At 41.4% G+C, this 19,687-nt stretch overlaps 1 protein-coding gene across 1 annotated transcript in view; it reads left to right on the top strand.

Annotated features, from left to right (window-relative positions):
* The window catches only part of NIBAN1 (niban apoptosis regulator 1), a 152,131-nt gene that overhangs the window by 106,947 nt on the left and 25,497 nt on the right, over positions 1-19,687 (top strand). Inside the window, exon 6 of the mRNA XM_027074357.2 lies at positions 15,050-15,165. Coding sequence (XP_026930158.2) covers positions 15,050-15,165 — 116 coding nt within the window. The remainder of the gene's footprint in view (positions 1-15,049; positions 15,166-19,687) is intronic.

The raw sequence follows: 19,687 nt of genomic DNA, 5'->3' as shown, positions 1-19,687 counted from the left end.
CCTCCTCACTCAGATAAACAATATAACTCTGAAACCATGAGCATATTTTACAGCTGCGCTAACAGGGTGGCCATCAGCCAAATCTCACTACCAAACACTTGAAATGTGGCTAATCCAAAATGAAACATGCTGTTGGGCATAAAATACACACATTCCAAAAACTTGGTACAAAAAAAGAGTATAAAATATCTCATTAATAATTTTTATATTGCTTATATGTTTTGGATATATTGCTTTACATAAAATATATTATTTTTTTAAGTTTATTTATTTTTGAGAGAGAGAGCAAGCATGAGCAGGGGAGGGGCAGAGAGAGAGAGGAGATAGAGAATCCCAAGCAGGCTCCACACTGTCAGCACAGTGCCTGACATGGGGCTCAAACTCATGAACCATGAGATCATGACCTTAGCCGAAACCCAGAGTTGGACGCTCAACCGACTGAACCACCCAGGCACCCCTGCCTTAAATATGTTATTAAAATTAATCTTAACAGTTCCTTTTGACTTTTATGATGTGGCACTATAAAATTTACAATTGCATGTGTGGCTTTCATTGTATTTCTACTGGACAGCACTGGTCTGGAGTCTCTTTGTGCTCCCACTTCCCCTTTCCATTACTACTCCAGAGGAGCCTTTAAAACCAGTATTGATTGCTGTCTGCAGCCTAGGGACAGATTTGCTTCTGTGTGTGTGTACGTGCGTTTGTGCACACATGTGAGTGCATGCATGCAGGCCAGAGAACGTTCAGTGGGAAGGATAAGGAACAAATAAGGACAGGAAGAGAAGTGAGCAGTTTCATTGGTCTGAGATGCCATCCACTCTCACTTAGAGTAAGGAAAGAGGAAAGGCTGAGTTAGCTCCCCACAAGGCAACTTTGCTCTTTTTTTTTTTTAATGTTTTTATTTTATTTTTTGAGAGACAGAGACAGAGTGCTAGTTGGAGAGGGGCAGAGAGAGAGAGACACAGAATCTGAAGCAGGCTCCAGGCTCTGAGCTGTCCGCACAGAGCCCAACACGGGGCTCAAACCCACGAAATGTGAGATCATGACCTGAGCTGAAGTCAGACTCTTAACTGACTGAGACATCCAGGTGCCCCAACTTTGCTCTTTTTTTAAAAACTAGGGTGAATCATTGCAACATTGGACTCATCTGAATTCAAATGTAAATACACAAAAAGCTTCTGTAACAGTACAGAAGCAAACATGAAGATTTAAGAATTATCATTGTTATCGCTTTCCCTAGTTAACGAAGGTAATTAAGAACTGACCTATATTCCAACTGGTAGTTCTGATTTGGGCAAAGGATGTAATGTGTTTTGTTCTTCAGCATTTCATAAAAGAGGAGTTTCTGGCTGAGATGGAATCTTTTAAGGGCTTTTCAGTTTAGACTCAAATACCCAAACTAGTATGGTGAGTTTTCTGGAGAACTGGAAGATTGCATAAATCACAGTACTTTTGTTAAATGTTTAATTAAGTGATACAAGGCAGATTTTATTTTTTCAAGGAAAAAATGGGGGGGGGGTATGTTATAGACCACACATATATGAGCATCAAAGTTAATGATTCTGTGTTTTATAGAAGACAAATCAGTTTCACTGTAGTCTTATCATGGACAATAAAATGACAAACTTGAATAATTTCACTATTTCAGTCGCTTAATTAAATAGCCCATGTGGTAAGCCCAGTGGAAATAGCCACAAACTGAGCTGTTATTCAGGTTAATGGAAGGAGCAGAGGGGAGAGCAAAGAGATTCAGATCAGCGCTGTCCACTAGAAATATAATGAAAGGCACGTATGTAATTTTTTTAAACTGAAGTATGACTGACACACAGCGTTGCATTAGTTTCAGGTGTACAACATAGTGATTGGACAAATCCACACATGAGGCTGTGCTCACCACAAGTATAGCTACCATCTGTCACTATGCACCACTGTTACACTATCATTGACTATGCTCCATAAGCTCTACCATTCATCCCCGTGATGTATTCATTCTACAGCTGGAAGCCTGTATCTCCCTCTCCCCTTCACCCATTTTTCCCATCCCCCCATTCCCTCCCCTCAGGCAACCATCAGTTTGTTCTCTGTATTTAAGGATCTGTTTCTGTGCTAGCTTTTTGTTTGTGTGCTTGTTCACTTGTTTTATTTCTTAGATCCCCCATATGAATGAAATCATACTGTATCTGTCTTTCCCTGTCTGACTTATTTCACTTAACATAATACCCTCTAGGTCCAACCATGTTGTTGCAAATGACACGATCTCATCCTTTCTTATGAGTAATATTCCACTGTGTATCTATACCACATCTTCTTTGTCCATTCATCTACTGATGGACACTTGGGTTGCTTTCATCTCTTGACTATTGTAAATAATGCCTCAGTAAACATAAGTGTGCATGTATCTTTCTGAATTACTGTTTTTGTTTTCTTTGGGTAAATACCCAGTATACCACATATGTTATTTAATATTTTCTAGTAGCCACATTAATTGTTTGGTGAAGCCCAGAGAAAGATGCATATTTGAGAGAGAGCAGTTTAGTGGGAAGAAAAGAATAAGGTGGTCCTGCAGCTGGATCCCCAAGTTAGATCTCTGTCATGAAAAACACTACCCCATGTTGATAAACTAACTGTATTTGCAGTTTATCACAAAATTACACTATTTCACAGTGAACAAGAAGACCTGAAAGCCTTTCATTTCAAATGTGATACATTAGGCCCAGAGAAGCAAAGTAACTTACCTCAATTCCCATAGACAAAGTGACACCCCGTTTTGATTCCCAGCAGATAGTTGTCCCGCCATTCTGTGCTGCCTCTGTATCATTCAGCCATTTTTTCTTCATTCGTTGGTCTGCTCAAAATAACATTTGGTGCCAGGCACTGTGCTATGGCATTGGGATACGGTGATGAATATGACAGTCCTTGTCCTCAAAGACATTATGGTGTAGGGGGACACAAGTTTATCCAGTTGTGTCACCGATGAACCTCCAGCTTCTGATGCTTGTCACACTGTGTCAGTTGTCATGGTAAGCAGGGGACAGTAATAATACATTAAAGGACATTTGTGACAAGCCTAAAAGTGCCCCAAGATGTAAGGGTTTCTCCCTCCATTCACTGGAAAGAAAGCACTGGAAGGAGGCGTGCAGACCTATTCTGAGCAAACAGCACAAAGCAATACCTTTAAGGAGAGGGAAAGAAGAATGAACTCTTCAGTTCATTTACTTTACAAACACCTCAGCATGGCTCCTGAATGGACCATGGAATGTGCCATGATTTGGCAGTTGCCGGTGCTCATAAGGGGTCTCAGATTCCAAGAGGCGAACTGCCACAGGACCATTTGGACTTTGGAAAGGCAAATCTTGCTCATGGTCATGAGAGGATTGGTATTTAAAAAAAAGTTATTAGATCACCACAGATCTTCCTAAGGATAATAGTATAACATTTCATAAAGTTTGAGCTACAAATACAAAATCCTCCATATCTCACTTTTTATTTCTTATGCATTCCCTTTCAATCACATGGGTGAATATTTACATTGCTTAATCAGGATGTATGTATAATTTTATAATCTTGTTTTCGCAGTGAAAATTCTCTTCAAACTACTTTTCCATGATGCAGATGAGTCATCATAATCGTTATTTTAGTGACTGTGTAATATTCCATTCAGTAATCTTATCAAGCTTTGCTTAAATTTGTTATTAGCTAAGTTATTAAGCAAGATGCTCCTTGGACTTTACTGAAAATAATTGTGAATGCTTCGGGTTTTCATGACAAAATTGCATATTTACCTATAAAGATCCCTTAGTGAGACAGTGTATGCTAATGCAGTTATAGGTTTTCAACCACCGCAACAGAAAGATGCTTTCCAAGTATCTTTGGTTTGAAGCAATTATGCAAGACGGGTACACACTGTGGGCTCAGTTAACCTAGAAATTCAAAAGAACTCTGTTGGCAGCATTGCCCTTTCTTGTAATAGGTCAGGAATGTAGACACTATTTTTATTGGTACCTGATTGCTAAAGTCCCCAGTTTAAAAAATTTTTCTTAATGTTTATTTATTTTTGAGAGAGAGGGAGAGAGAGAGTGCAAGCAGGGGAGGAGCAGAGAGAGAGAGAGGGAGACCCAGAGTCTGAAGCAGGCTCCAGGCTCCGAGCTGTCAGCACAGAGCTCCACGTGGGGCTCAAACCCATGAACCATGAGATATGACCTGAGCCGAAGTCAGACACTTAACCAACTGAGCCACCCAGGCTCCCCTAAAGTTCCCAGTTTTTAAAAACTGATCTGGCCCCTAAGAACCTGAGGACTAAGTTATAGATGGCCTCTCCAGACCTAAGGAGGAGGCCGTTCAATTAACCAGTCTTACCCTCCTCTTCAGAGCAGGCAGTGCGCTTCCAGGAAGCTGTAGCTGCCATCCCTAGTTCTCAGGGAGGGAATGGAGCTTGGGGCAGTTCCGATTTTTTAGGTCTTTGGGGAAAGGTTACTGATAAGGAAACATATTTTATCCTAGACAAAAGTTGTTACAACTTGTGCTGTAGTTAGATATTTTAAGTAAGGTGAGGCCCTTTTTGAGGTCTGTATAGGACTAGAACCTTATTTCCTGCTTCTTATTTTTACTCTCCTTTGATGACCCAATGAAATGAGTTATGTATTTATATGACCTTGGGTAATGACTTCAACTTCTTTGATTTTGAGTTTTCCATTTGCTACCTAGGAATGATTACATCTGGCTTACCTGTCTCATGAGATAGCTGTGAGACTCAAATGAGATGTAAACTGTAAGAACTTCTGACAAGTGCAAGCTGGATGCTCTTATTAATCATTGGTAATGTCGATGAGTGGAAAATCCCCAGATAGCATCTGCAGACGGTGCTATACTCTGTGGGTGTATCAGGCTAGGACATGATAAAGTGATGCCAGTTAACCCCAGTGATTTGTTCTCTAACGTAAACCTGGCCAAGTCCTTCCCCTGTCTGCCTTACTTGTAGAAAGCATCCTCCCACCAACATGGGTAAGATTACACAAGGTGTTTTGAGCTCACAAGACAAAGGTCATCCATAGACACAGTCAGGAAGAATTTCCCTAACGTTTTTGTGTGCTGCAGTGACAATTATAATAAGACCCATGTGTAAACAATCATCTCCAGGATTAAGAGAAAGTGTCATCAAAAATGAAGGGCAAGTCTGTGGCTAGAGGAGCATCTTCCTTATTTATCTGAAAACTCAAGCTTGCTTTAAATTGTGTCCAGGCTGTGTGGTCACGTTTTGCCTGCAGGGAGTAAGCCACACGACTCCCCACAAGGGCAGCGATATGCACGTGACCCAGTTTCTGTGGTCTGAGCTGAAAGATTACCCGCTCATGTGCACTGCCTCAACTGCCTGTGAACATTACATAGTGACGTCTTCCTACAGTTCACATTTTAAAGAGGAAATTAGATCGTTTTCATTTCAGTTTTGGGGCATGATTATTTTTTTTCCTTTGAGATCATTTCAGCAGGATCTCCATGAATAGTTACTAGGATATTGGAAGACCGTTCTGCACTTGCTGTCTTCAAATACGAATCTCCCCCATCTAAAGACATACATGTTTGTCCTGGGCATATAGGAAATCATTGATTGTGTTATTGTTCTCCTGGCCTGACTCTGCCCAGGTATCTAACACGGATAGGGTGACAGATCAACTCTTTCAGGCCCATGGAAAGCATGTTCAATGAACACAGCTTCAGGACACAGACCATCTTCATGGTATTTAGAGGGAAGAAATATTCTCTCCTCCCCCTCCCTTATCAGGATTTTGATGACACCATCCTTACTGTTTGAAAGAGATAGGAGTGGGGTCATTTTTATTTTTTTAAGGCTTTGAAAAAACTTAAAGTAAATGGGATTGTTTATGCTAAGGAAAAGAAGGCTGCCACACAGAAGACATAGTCTATATATCAACTGAGTACCAAAAAAGAGAAAATGAGATTCAACCAGGGTCACACATGAGGATTTATGTCTGGACAGTGATGATTGCCTTCAATGGATAGAGTTCTAGTTGTTTGAAATGATGTCTGTATGAACCTGCCCAAAGTATTTCCTTATCCACATACCTTTTGACAGAGCTTCATTGTAGTACTATTTTTATACATCACTTTAAGTACAAGGGTTCTTTTGTGTTAAGTGAGTGAGCAGTTGGCAGAGGGGACATTTCCTAACCTGATAATGAGGGAATAAGTTCATCAAGATGCTAATAAGCATTCAAAAGTTATGGTCTTCTATTGTATCTTTTTCTTCTATGCAATTTGTGTTTTCTCAAAATCTATAGTTTATAAACCACTTGCAACAGAATTTGCTGAACAGCTTTTTAAATGCAGATTCCTAGAGCAAGATCAAGAATTGCATTTTTAATGCTTATTTATTTTTGAGAGAGAGAGAGAGTGCAAGCCGGGGAGGGGCAGAGAGAGAGAATCCAAAGCAGGCTTCAGGCTCTGGGCTGTCAACACAGAGCCTGATGCGGGTCTTGAACCCACAAACCATGAGATCATGACCCGAGCCAAAGTCAGACGCTTAACCAACTGAGCTACCCAGGCGCTCCCTCCAAGAATTGCATTTTTAACAAGCACATAGGTGATTCTGATGTTTGAGAACCACTCCCCTTATTTTGGGTAGAGGAATGGTTCTCAAGGTGTGCCCCTGTACCTAAAGCATCAGCATCATCTGGGAGCTCATTAGAAAAGCAAATTCTTGGACTCCGCCCTGTACCTTACTGAATCTGAAAAGTCTGGGGGTGAGGCTCAGCAATCCGTTTTTCTGATCCTCACCAAAGTCCGAGAAGCACGGGGGTAGAGTATGTCAATTCCCTTCAGTACCTCTTTACAACAGTAAGAAAGAGACTTATTAAGAGAGAATCTGATTCATTTGTAACACTTGGGTCTTATCTGGAACCAAGAAATCTTGGTTTGAGGTGCCTGGGTGGCTCAGTCGGTTTCGGCTCAGGTTGTGATCCCAGGGTCCTGGGATGGAGCCCCACGTTGGGCTTTGTGCTTAAGATTCTCTCCCTCTCCCCCTTCCCCTCCCCTCCTCCTTCCCTCCCCCTCCCTCTCCCCTCCTTCTCCCTCTTCCCTTCTTCCCCACTGCTTGTGCTGTTGAAAAGGAAGGAAGGAAGGAAGGAAGGAAGGAAGGAAGGAAGGAAGGAAGGAAGGAAGGAAGGAAGGAAGGAAGGAAGGAAGGAAGGAATCTTGGTTTAGACAGAACTTTAAAAGGAGATTTAATCTTGCCCTCCCTCTAGTATTTAAATTCCTTCCCTCCCTCCATCCCTCCCTCCATTCCTCCCTCCCTTCCTTCCCTCTCTCCCTCTATCTCCCTCGCTCTCTCCCTCCCCCTTTCCCCCTTTCCCCACTCCATCTCTCTTTTTCTCTCTCTTTCTTATGTGCCAGGCACTGGGCTACGGATTGAGGATACAGTGGTGAATGCAAACTACAGAGAAAGTTCCTGTCCTCTTGGAACTTACAGGCTAGGGGAAGGCATATTTCAAATGATTACACTAATAACTATGAAATTATAATTATTGTAAGTGCTATGGTGAGGAGGCACATGATGTTCTGAGAGTGTATAAGACAGGGGTTTGAGCATGTCTGCATACCTTCTACAAGGCAGCTCAGCCCAGATGGAGCACTTCCTCTTGAGGGAGAATTCTGACACCCAGTTGGAGCCTGCCTCACTCTAAGATACATATAAGTGTTAGAAATCTGTTCCCTATTTCAGTGAAAATATGCCACACTGTACTTTGGACCATGCAGACCTGACTGTGTATCTGAATCTACATGGAACAAGTCCAGTGTTCTTTTACGTTGCAGATCTTCACATAGATGAAGAAGATCTCTTTCCTCGAGGTTTTTTCTTTTCAAGGCTGTGAGACTCCTCATTTATTTGGTCTCCTTCAGAAGCACTCCACTTTTTAAAAAGATGTTTGTAAAATATTCTGCTTCTCAGCATCAACTAGAAGTGTGTAATGGTAATTTCTTAGGAGCGTATCTCAGATTCCATCTATGACTGTCCTTGTCCTGATTATGCTCCACAGTCCCATGGCCCAACCTCACCTGCCCTGTGTACAACTGCATCACATCACTAACTTGCACGGGGCTCGCAGTTAAGTGAAACCCTGGGCTTATCTAGCTTGCCTTTTTTAAGTAATTGAAAATGTTTTAAGGGCAGTGCCCTCAAGATTTTCCTCTAGGATGTCAGCCCTTTAACCAGCAGCCGTCACTGAGGTTGTTTAGTCGATTATGTGTAGTGGCATTATCAACCAATCTAAATATCTTCAGTGTGTCAATCAAAAGCATATAAAGCTTTAAGAATTGCCTTGCTAGAATCTAGATGCAGGATGTCTCCAACAGCCTTCTAATCTGCCAATCTAGTATGTCGGTGTGAAGGAAATGGGCTAGTCTGTCTTCACTTGTTCTAGTAATCACCACTTCCTTTTCTCTGTTGACAAACAGTCTTTTAATATTTATTGACATATCAAGAATTCATGAGATGCACTGCTTTTAATCAAATGAGGCATGCAGCCTTTTCCTATGTGATTCAAAACTTCTATCAAAACATCTTCACTGGAACACCTTTCTGCCATCTGTTTGAGAAGCCATTTATATCCTCAGAGTGAGTTCTGTATCTTTGTATTTTCACCTAGAGCAACACCGTTATAACTCATCTTCAGGTGCCTGGATCTCCATGAAGCACACATTTTTTTTTTTGACCTATTCCTCTTCTCTTCTTGGCAGGTCTGTATCCACTAACGCAAATAAGATTTGGTCAGCAGATATATGTTTTAGTCTAGTAGTTTACGAAATATAATTCAGGGACTTCTAAGTAATCTTGGGGCTAGTGCTCATGAGTTATCATTTATAATATGGCAATAAATATTTGCTTAGGTCATGAATAAATTTTTAAAATAAAAACTTTTATTACCATTTCGTTAGGATGGACCCCATTCATTTTTAATTCCACCGTAGTATTTTCTTTTGTTCTGTTTTTAAGAATGTCACATTCTGTCTGGCCTTCAGTCTGCTCACTTGTTAAACGAGTGGTTGAACTAGATGATCCTATGGTATATTCAAACTCTAGAATTAAATGGTTCTAAACCTTGATAAGCAAAGGAAATTTAACGCAATTTAAAAGTTAAACCACAATACACACACATATACATGCATGTGCAAACATACACACATGTACATGTGCACACATATCAAACTGGTGAGACCGCATCAATGTCAATTTCCTGGTGGTGATATCGTGCTATGGTTTTGCAAGATATTCGTGTTAGGAGAAATGGGGTGAAGGGTATATTGGATATCTCTGTATTATTTCTTTTAAGAACACATGAATCTACAATTACCTCAAAATAAAAAGTTTAAAAAAATTAAACCATAGACTGTATAACAGGACTTTGGAAGTAAGAGTAGGCCTTTCTTGACCACATATTAGCTTAAACAAATTATTCAACCTTCCTGAAGTCAGTTTCTTTCTCAGCCTTTAAGTGGGAATATTAAGCGGCACCTGGGTGGCTCAGTCTGTTAAGCATCCAACTTCGGCTCAGGTCACGATCTCATGGTTCCTGGGTCTGAGCCCCACATTGGGCTCTCTGCTGTCAGCACAGAGCCTGCTTGGGATCGTCTGTCTCCCTCTCTCTCTGCCCCTCCCCAACTTGCACTCCCTCTCTCTCAAAAATAAACATTTAAAAAATTAAAAATTGGGACTATTAATCCTTACCTAATGGGATGGCTGGAAGGATTATATGAGATGGTGTGTATAAACATTGGCTTATACTTCTATTGTTAGTATTCAATAAATGTTGGTTACTTGCCACTGTACTTCTTCTCCTTTGTTCTAGAGAAGAAACTAGGGCAAACGGACTTGCTGCAGCTCTCCCAGAAAAGACGACATACGACCTGAAGCTAAAGACAATTTCGAAGTATACATTAGTGACATGAACCCCATAGCAGTGTAGTGAGTAATGCAGTTACATAACTTTTACAGATCACCAGGCAGATCAGCTAACATGGCTTGGCGCAGTGAACCAATAAAATAAAATAACAACGCAGCTTCCAAACCCAGCCTGAGTCAGGGAGTCCCGACACAGCAGCCAGAGTCAAAATCCAGAATGACTGCCTAGGCCTTAGAGCTTTGGTGTTTCAGTTGACTCAGACATGCTGTAAATCTGTGTAAGGGGTGGGGGGGAAACAAAAGCTGGCCCCCTGAATAACTCTTCCCCAAGGGGCATAGAGAAGCTTTCTTTTCCTTGCAGAATCCTTAATCATGTCTCCCAAATAGGAGTTTTCCATGCAACTGCACAGATGCGAAAAAGGGAGAGACTAAGGAGAATGGACATGTCTTGGTCCTGAGGATGTGATAGTTGAATGGATGGCCAAGATGTCTCTCCCACATATCTTCTGAAATGTTTAGAATTTCCCAGGGATCTGTCCTTGCCCCTGATCTGATGAATGTTGTTATCAGTCAGTTGGATAAAACACAGAAAGTAAGCCCACCAAAATAGTTGAATGTTACAGAGGTGAAAGGGAGTTTGGGAACAATTATAATTTTTAAATGATTTTGGCAGGCTGTGGAGCACTGAGTTGATCACAGTAAGTTGTAATTTATTAGGGGCAGTGTTAAAACCTGTACTTCAAAACCAAAAGCAGAAGTACGGGTTAGGAAAGGATTAAATTGACAGGGGTTTTATACAAAAAAAAGTTGTAGGATCTTATGGGACTATAAGAAAGGTATGAGTCAATAGTGTGATGTATTTGTATTTTAGAAAGGAAGTCAGGGACCAAAAAAAAAAGGAACGTAATCTTTCTACTTTACATAACTTACACAAGTTGAAAAATACTCAGTGGGTTGTATTCAGTGTGGGCCAAATTTAAGAAAGATATTGACTAAATGGAATTGGTTACTAAGGGAAGGAAAGAAAAGGTAGGGCTGAATTTAAAGGATCCCCAAAACTATATTGTTTAAAGAACGGTTGAGGGAAAATGAGGATATTCAGCTATTCTTTTAGAGTTGCCCTACAGAAGAGGACAAGTAAACTTGTCTATTTTGCTCTGAAAATCAGAAATGGGATTAATGAGAGTTCATGGAAACAGATTTTGGCTCAATACAAGGAAAATTTTTCAAATAATTAGAGCAGTTCCATGACTATTTCACTAAATTGTGAGTTTCCTGTCACTGGAAATATTCAAGCCGAGGCCAGATGAGTGTCTGGGATTCTGAGGGCTTCTAGCGTTGAATGAGAGCTTAGGGTAGGTGACCTTTAAGACCACTTTCAGCTCTCTTAGTCTGTAATTTAAGTAAGCATGAATGCCAAGGCCGCTTATGACATGCCAGAGCTACTTTTTCAACTCTTGGCTCTGATTCTGACCAGCTGTGTGACCTTCGGCTAAGGAATTAACCATTTTTTGTTCCAATTTCCTCAGCCATAAAATGAGGGATCTGGATTTAATGATATCTAAGTTCTCCGCAACTTCATAATTACAGCATGTTGGAAAAGTAGAGTTGGAGCTGATACCTGCCATTTTTCTAAGTCAGCTTACACGGAGAAGACTTAACAAGCCAAGGCCATTGTTGATTCTGGGGACCATTGGACTAAACTCTCAGTTGCTTGTTGGCAGGAGAGTGGACGATTGTGATCCTGGGATTTGTTCTCATGAGATCTGTGGCAGGAAGTTGATCAAATGACTGATAATCCGGTTTCTCTCAAACACCTGTACATTCTGGCTGAGTTCAGCGATGCCTTTGCAAAGAACTTAGAAGAAATGAAGGTCACATTACTATTGCAATACAGTTCTGTCTCTTACAAAGCACACCTTTGTTCTTCATTTCCTTAATGATCTGGCAGTTGCTGTTGAGCTTGGCTTACAATAATAAGAACCAATATCCATAAAACAACTTGCTATGTGGCAGATACTGTCCTAAAAGTTTTGTATAAATTAATTTACCTAATCAGTTTATAACCTGAAAATCTAATGATGAATCAGTAGGTTAGATCCTTTTTTCCCCTATGGTCAAGGAGTAGTTAAAATGCAGTTTAAATCTATCCTAATGGTAGAGAGTCCAGAATTCAGATCCCTGCCCTCATTCTTTCAGGCTTCATTGCTGGTGTTCAATTACTATAATTTCCTGTGTGGTTCATTTGATTACTAACCCTTTTCTTCTCTGCCTGTATGAAGGTGCTTCATCCACCACTACTATATTCCAGCTCCCCGTTTTCCTCTTGGACTTCTCTCTGACTCCCACATCATTGTCTCCACATTCCATTTCTTCAGTTACTTTTTCCAGAAGTTTTTGAAAACACAACTGTAGTGGGAATGCTATAGTTTGCTTTGATAGAGTAATAGAAGGTAGGAGTAGGATTTCAAATACCTCCTTTGGTTGCTGAGGTTAGTGGGGGAAGAAATAAGTAAATTTATGCTTTTGGTAAAGACATGAATTTAAAACCTTATTCTGAGGTTCGCAGGTCTGGCAGTACTCACTCCATCCAAGCACCACATTTTCTTCCATGTCTTTGTTTCCTGAGGTTGGAAATGAAAACAGCTGTTAAAAATAAGAGCTCATGAGTCAATCTTGAATCTCAGTGTAGCAATTACAGTTTCCATCTCTGTTGGTAAAGTCCCTCCCAGTGTACTGAGCCCCATATCACAGCCCCCTTGTTGTCAATTTTATACCAAGACTTTAATTTGTGTTTTCCAAGCCTCAAAGATTAAACACTAAATCATTTGCCAAACCAGAAAAAATAACAAGGAAGAAATACATCAATTTAAAAACTTGATTCTCAGACACGCTCTTTTTCTGATTTAGAGCTCGAGCAGAACTCTATGTCAATATTAGAAATGTCAGTTACTGTCCCACATTTTTGAAGGTGGAACTTCTGGGCTTTGTGGTATCCTCACTGTGGAGAATTTTGCTTGAACTCTTTTTCATTTAAAAAAAATTTTTTTAAGTGTTTATTTTTAAGAGAGAGAGAGGTGGGTGGTGGTGGGAGAGGTGGAATGGGGATGGGGGGAGGGACAGCGAAAGAAGGGAGGGACAGTAGATCCAAAGTGGGCTCCACGCTGACAGTGGGGCTCAGACTCAGGAACCATGAGATCATGACCTTAGCCGAAGTTGCACACTTAACTGACTGAGCCACCCAGGCACCCCTGCTTGAAAATCTTATCAAGGCTAGCCTTGAATTGTATTTTCCCTTTTCCAAGTTCCTGAGGCTTATGACCTCGTAAATAAATCTCAATGTAGTCATCTACAGCCTATTAATTGATTGTCACCTTCTGGAGCACATTGATCCTTTTTTAGTTCAGCCTCGTCCCACTTAGCAACCATTCATTCCTTGACTGAGTAATCCTATTGTCTGAAGCTCCAAATGTCCCCAGTGAATCAGCTGCCTTGAACTGACCGATCTGATTTGCCCTATAAAGGCAGATCATATGCTGTTAGCAAGAGAGCTTCATGTTCTAGAGGAGAGGCTGGAGGCAAGAGACTTGGCCCTTTCAGTCACTTCATTTTGCCTTATTTCCCCTAAGATTTGATTTATTTACTGTTCTATTCTTTATTATTAGATTATTTATAAAATTTATTCCCCTGCAAAGATTTTTATAATTCTGTTATCATTGTATCCTCTAACAGATATTTTGTGCATTGAAAATTGCCTCAGTCGTTTGGGCTGCTATAACAAAAATACTGTAAGTCCAAGATCAAAGCACCCGCAGATCCAGTGTTTGGAGAGAGAGCCAAAAGCGGGGGAAGAGCTCTCTTCTTATAAAGGCACTAATCCCATCATGATAAGGGCAGTAATCCCAACATACCTTTGTGACCTGATTACCTCACAAAGGCTCTAGCTGCAAATATCATACTGGGGATTAGGGTTTCAACATATGACTTCTGGGGGACACAAACCATTCAGTCCCTCGCAGAATTTTTGCATTCGTGGTGTGATTTGTGGAATTCTGGGAAGGCTGTTGAGCCCCTGCTTCCTCGACTACACTTAAAATCCTGCATTAAACATTACCTCTCAGATATAACACCTTTTAAAATCTAATCTGTTTGGAAGGGCAAAACCATAAAACTAATATGTGAAGTAGTATAGCATAGTGCTGGCATAGCATAGTGTATTCTGACTGGGATCAGAATACCTGAGTTCACCCGCTTGCTAGCTGTATGACCTTAAGCAATTAATTAATCTTTCTGGGCTTTTGGAGCATCGGTATAGTCGACATGATAATAGCACTCACCTCACAGGTTTTTTGGGTTTTGGTTTTTAAATTTTTTTTAGTCTTTATTTATTTTTGAGAGAGAGAGAGAGCACAAGCAGGGGAGGGGCAGAGAGGGAGACACAGAATCTAATGCAGACTCCAGGCTCTGAGCTGTCAGCACAGAGCCCGATGCGGGGCTCGAACTCATGGACCGCGATATCATGACCTGAGCCGAAGTCGGATGCTCAACTGACTGAGCCACCCAGGCGCCCTGTTACCTCACAGGTTTTTGTAAGGTTTCAGTGAAATGTGTAACATGTTTAGAAGAATAGTATCTTGCTATATAAAGTGTTAGAAACTGTCATCCTTTATTTGCATAAATCAGCATATTTGACAGCAACTTGATAATAAGTCACAAAGAAATCGGAGTTTTGTTCAGGGAACTGGGAACGGATACTGTGGATACCAGAGGCCCTGGTAAAGAATGGTCTGCCTTAGTGAGGTGCTACGGTTGGAGGCATAGAGCCACTAGGTGCCTAGGTGCCCAAAGGAAACATTTATAAGAGAGAAACAAATGGGGCTAGATCTGCTTCTAGTCCTAACCAGTATGCCCAGTAACTGATGGAATTAATCAGCTGCTATGGTGGTGAGCAAGCAAGGGGACACACATCTGCAGATGAACTTTGAATTCAGGATCTGCTTCATTTTTCTGTGTCTCGTAATTCTATCCCTCGTAATATTCAGGTAACATTAGGTCTCTGAACCATGACACTCGAAGAACCATGGTAAACTGTAGAAGTATTTTTCTTTGCTAAGTGCCCTTGCCTCTTTCTTTTAGATTACATGAAGCAGACGACGTTTGAAGCCCAAGCCTTTCTAGAAGCTGTGCAGTTCTTCCGGCAGGAGAAGGGACACTATGGCTCGTGGGAAATGATCACTGGGGATGAAGTCCAGGTAACATGGGCTCAGAGTTTGGGGTTCTCTTCTCTGTCTATGTGTAGGAGGTCAGGGTCAGGATAAATAACCACACACAAAAAAGTGGAAGATGTGGTTCTGAAGGCCATTTCTCTCATTGTCTAGATGCATTTGATCCACAGAGTATTGGGCACCGTCTGCAGACACCTCCAGACCAGGAGCAAAACAGGACAGTATAAAAACAGGGCAACCGCAACGAGGAGCTTCCATTATTTTCTAAAAAAAATTTGTTTTAATGTTTATTTTTGACAGAGACACAGAGCATGAGTGGGGGAGGGGCAGAGAGAGAGGGAGACAGAATCCGAAGCAGGCTCCAGGCTCCGAGCTGTCAGCACAGAGCCCGATGAGGGGCTCGAACCCATAGACCGCGAGATCATGACCTGAGCTGAAGTCGGACACTCAACTGACTGAGCTATCCAGGCGCCCCTCCATTATTTTCTATTCTTTTCTTTACAAAGCATTATTCTTTCAAATGACCTCATGCTTCCAGACCACAATCCAACACGAGAAGTGTGGCATAGTTCAAAGTGTGTGATGGGGGCTTAGGTCAACCTACTTGGATTAAATCTTGACAACTTATTTAACCTCTTTTAGTCTCAAGTTACTCCTCTGAAAAAAGAGAGTAATGATAATGTTTGCCCTGCAGGGTACTGAGCATTAAGTGAGACGTTGTTGGAAAACTATTTGGCACACGCACTTGTCTTTATTTACTGAATGATTTATAAGTGAAGTCAAAGAAATACATTTTAAAAGCATTAAGACAGTTTTCTATGCGTTTTACTTACCTCTTCTAGTTTTCTATCCTCTATAGTCTGATATAATTTTCCTATGACCTTGGTTAAATGCCAGTCATGGGCTAAGCATGTCCACTGGCTTGGTACCAGGGACGTTGTTACAAATCTCCAAGGAAACTGTGTCCATGAGGACACCAATCGCACAGCTGATTCAGCCAGGAAGAGGAGAGTAGGAACGGCGTTATTTAATTAGGGGCACACAGGGTCCAACAATGCTGTTCTTTAATTTCCCCTCATTTCCCTGAGTGCCTCTTTTGGGGGCCAGTGAAATTTGTTATTAGGAGACCAGATGAGGCCTTGCCTTCGTATGGTCATTAAACATCTGAAGCCGAAAACATTTGATCATGATGATGGGGCTGTTCTTTATTGTTTAACCATATGACTTCTTCTTTCCCACCCACCCCTGCTTTGGTGGATTCTAAACTCATTTATTTCTTAGCTTGAGACTTATTCCAGAACTTTGGCTAACTCTTGGTTTCTGATATTTGGGGGAAGTATATCCATTCGTCAATCTGATAGGACTAAGGACTAACCGTACTTATACCATAAAGAAAAATGAAAGCAAAAGGGGAGGCTGAAGCACTTGACGCTGATTGGCCTGTCAAATAAACCAACATATTTAGTAGATATACCAGTATTTTTTTTTTCAACGTTTATTTATTTTTGGGACAGAGAGAGACAGAGCATGAACGGGGGAGGGGCAGAGAGAGAGGGAGACACAGAATCGGAACCAGGCTCCAGGCTCCAGGCTCTGAGCCATCAGCCCAGAGCCTGACGCGGGGCTCGAACTCACTGACCGCGAGATCGTGACCTGGCTGAAGTCGGACGCTTAACGGACTGCGCCACCCAGGCGCCCCCAATATACCAGTATTAAAATGCCTTTGTGTAATACTTTTTAATGTTCAAATCCTAATTCTGTGTGTTCATTTTATCGATCTCATGAGGTTATTAGGATTTCCAATTTTGTAAATGAGAAAACCAAGGGAGGTATATAGCAGTGAAGTGACTTGTCCAGTTTTATTCATTAAATAGCTATTGAGCCCCTCTCTGCCAGGCACCATGCTGAGGCTGGTGATCCAGAGATGGGCACGACAGGATGGTCCCTGCCCTGTTTAGCTGATAGTTTCATGCTCCCATGCTAAGTGGACAGATGGCAAAGGAAATGATGGCTTCCAATTCCTGGTCCAGTGAAAGATCAGCACCAACCATGGGGCTATACCAAGTTCAACATTTACTTAACTCCTCAAGTTTAGCTATGCTATTTGCTTAATCTTTTCATTTAGAATCTCATGTCAGCTCACTTCTTTCTCGATGCCATTGAAAACAGGTACTTAATGAAACCTTTCTTTGGATTGAGTTGACTTTCTGTTTTTTTGCTTTGGGTTGATTTGTGCTAAGCGCTAGAAGGTGCAAGAGAAGCAAATGACTCATCCCTTGCCCTTGTGGTGAGGCAAGACATACCTAGAAACATCCCGAGAACGAGGCAGCCTTAGAAGTGTATGTGGGTAGACATGTGGGTCTGTACATATATGGACATCATAAAGCATTGGCAGCCAGCAATGATAGGAAGGTGCTAATTTTGCAGTATAAAAAATACCCTAAGTAGGAAAGCAGAACAACACAAAACAAAAACAGAGACGAGATCAGTAAAAGCTGGAGTTATCAAGTGACCCAATAAGAAATTTTGCTCCCCCAGGAATCTGAATATCTATGGTGAAGTTAGACAATGTGAGCGCCGGAAAGGCATTTCAAGGATTGTTTGTCCAAAACCCTCCAGTTGAAAGAATGTTCAGAGAGGTTGGCTGAAGTCACAGTGCCAGTCTGTGACAGAAAACCCATTTCGAGCCACATCAGGCTCTCCTTCAAGAAGCTGGAGAAAGGAAATGAATTCCAAAACCTTCCTGTCTGGGGCCTAGCGGGGGTCCGCCTCTCTGTAACCTCACATATGAAGCCAAAGCAGCATCTGTCCTCAGACTCACAGGAAAAAGAGGTCAGGGGCCCAGAGAAGCTATGTAGTTAAAGAAAATGGCATGACGTAACTGAGTTTGAGAATATGACATCTTCTGTTGAAATTTTTTTAATGTTTATTTATTTTTGAAAGAGAGAGCAGGGGAGAGGCAGAGAGAGGAGAGGGAAACATGGAATCTGAAGCAGGCTCCGGGCTCTGAGCTGTCAGCACAGAGCCCCACACGGGGCTCAAAGCCATGAACTACAAGATCATGACCTGAGCCGAAGTAGGATGCTTAACCAACTGAGCTTCCCAGGCGCCCCTGGCATCTTCTGTTTATTTTATTATTATTTTTTTAAATATGTCAAATTGGCTTCCATACTGACATCTTCTGTTTAAAGCACTGGGTTTATTTGCATTTTTTTCCTGTCTGCTAAGCACTTACTTGATCATCATTTTGTCGTCACCCCCCTCTAACCTCATGGCCTGGTATTCAGATGTTCAGCATTATTACATTATTATCTTCATAGTAATGACTCACACAGCAAGTCTGGTGGGCCCTCATGGCAGTGGTGATTTTTTAGGCAACTGCCAAGGCAAAGCAAATATCTTAGGATAACTTGCCTACAGACTATTAAGGTGAAAATATTTATATACTAGTAAAACCGTCAATATATATCCTACTTGTCTATAAAAAATGTATCAAATGAAGTCCTGAAGGAAAGCATTTTGCAAGATGTAAAGCATTTACAGTGATTTGGTATATTTATTATTTATTGTAGCAATATATTTATTTAATAAATATATCTTTATCATTTTGTAATTATTATTGTAAATTTAAATTTGCCTTTAAATGAACCAGATGAGCTGAGAAAATAGTTCATAGTTCCCACAGAACAGGTGGTTTCAAGACAAGAAAACTGTCCACGTTTTAGGCCTTCTCCATACATTTCAGGGTTGTCTTTTGTCTAATGACCTCAAACATGCCCCTTTAAATGGATTCTTTCACCCATGGCCTCTCAGCAACACAAAAGGCACAAGGCCGACAGCCTGGTCAGACCATCAGGCCAGTCTCAGGAAGGAGGGCAGTCTCTCTGGATCTCACACCTTCCCCACATCTGGAAGGTAACACATGGTGTGGTTGATTTTGAACAACCTAATGGCATGTTTGATTTCTTATATGTGTGATGGAATTTTAAAATCTGTATATCCTAGAAGTTAAATTTACACACACACACACACACACACACACACACACACACACACACACCATTTTTTTTTAAGCAAAAGTGGTATTTTTAGGGCCCTTATGATGAGACCCAGTGGATCCTGTTCTGAAGAGAGAGGTTGAGGAACCCCTTCATTAGCACAGTTTATTTATTAAAGTAGCTACTTTCCCTAGAACAGCCCCAGAACTTTGGACCCTGCTCATGGAGAGCTGACCCAGGTAGGGAATCTCAGAGAAGGCCCTGAAGCTGAGAGGCAGCACAAGGATGGAGGGTGGGGCTGAAGGTTAGGGGAAGAGGGGGACTCAGTGTTGGGATGGACACAGTTGGGCCCCAGCACTCTGAGGCTCTGCCTTGCCCTGTGACTTGTCAAGCCCCCCACCCCTGCAAACCACTCCTATTCTCCTCCTTCCCCCCGCCCCAGACATATTTCCTTTTCAATTCCCTAAACTATAAAATAGAACTGAATGTCTTGGAATATTATATGGGAAAGACTAAAAGAAAACTATAAACCTACCCAAATAGATGATATT

This window comes from Acinonyx jubatus, chromosome E4 (genome assembly GCF_027475565.1).
Source record: "Acinonyx jubatus isolate Ajub_Pintada_27869175 chromosome E4, VMU_Ajub_asm_v1.0, whole genome shotgun sequence".
NCBI lineage: Eukaryota > Metazoa > Chordata > Mammalia > Carnivora > Felidae > Acinonyx > Acinonyx jubatus.
Note: the sequence above shows the minus strand (reverse complement) of the source record. Positions and strands in the feature narration are given on the sequence as shown.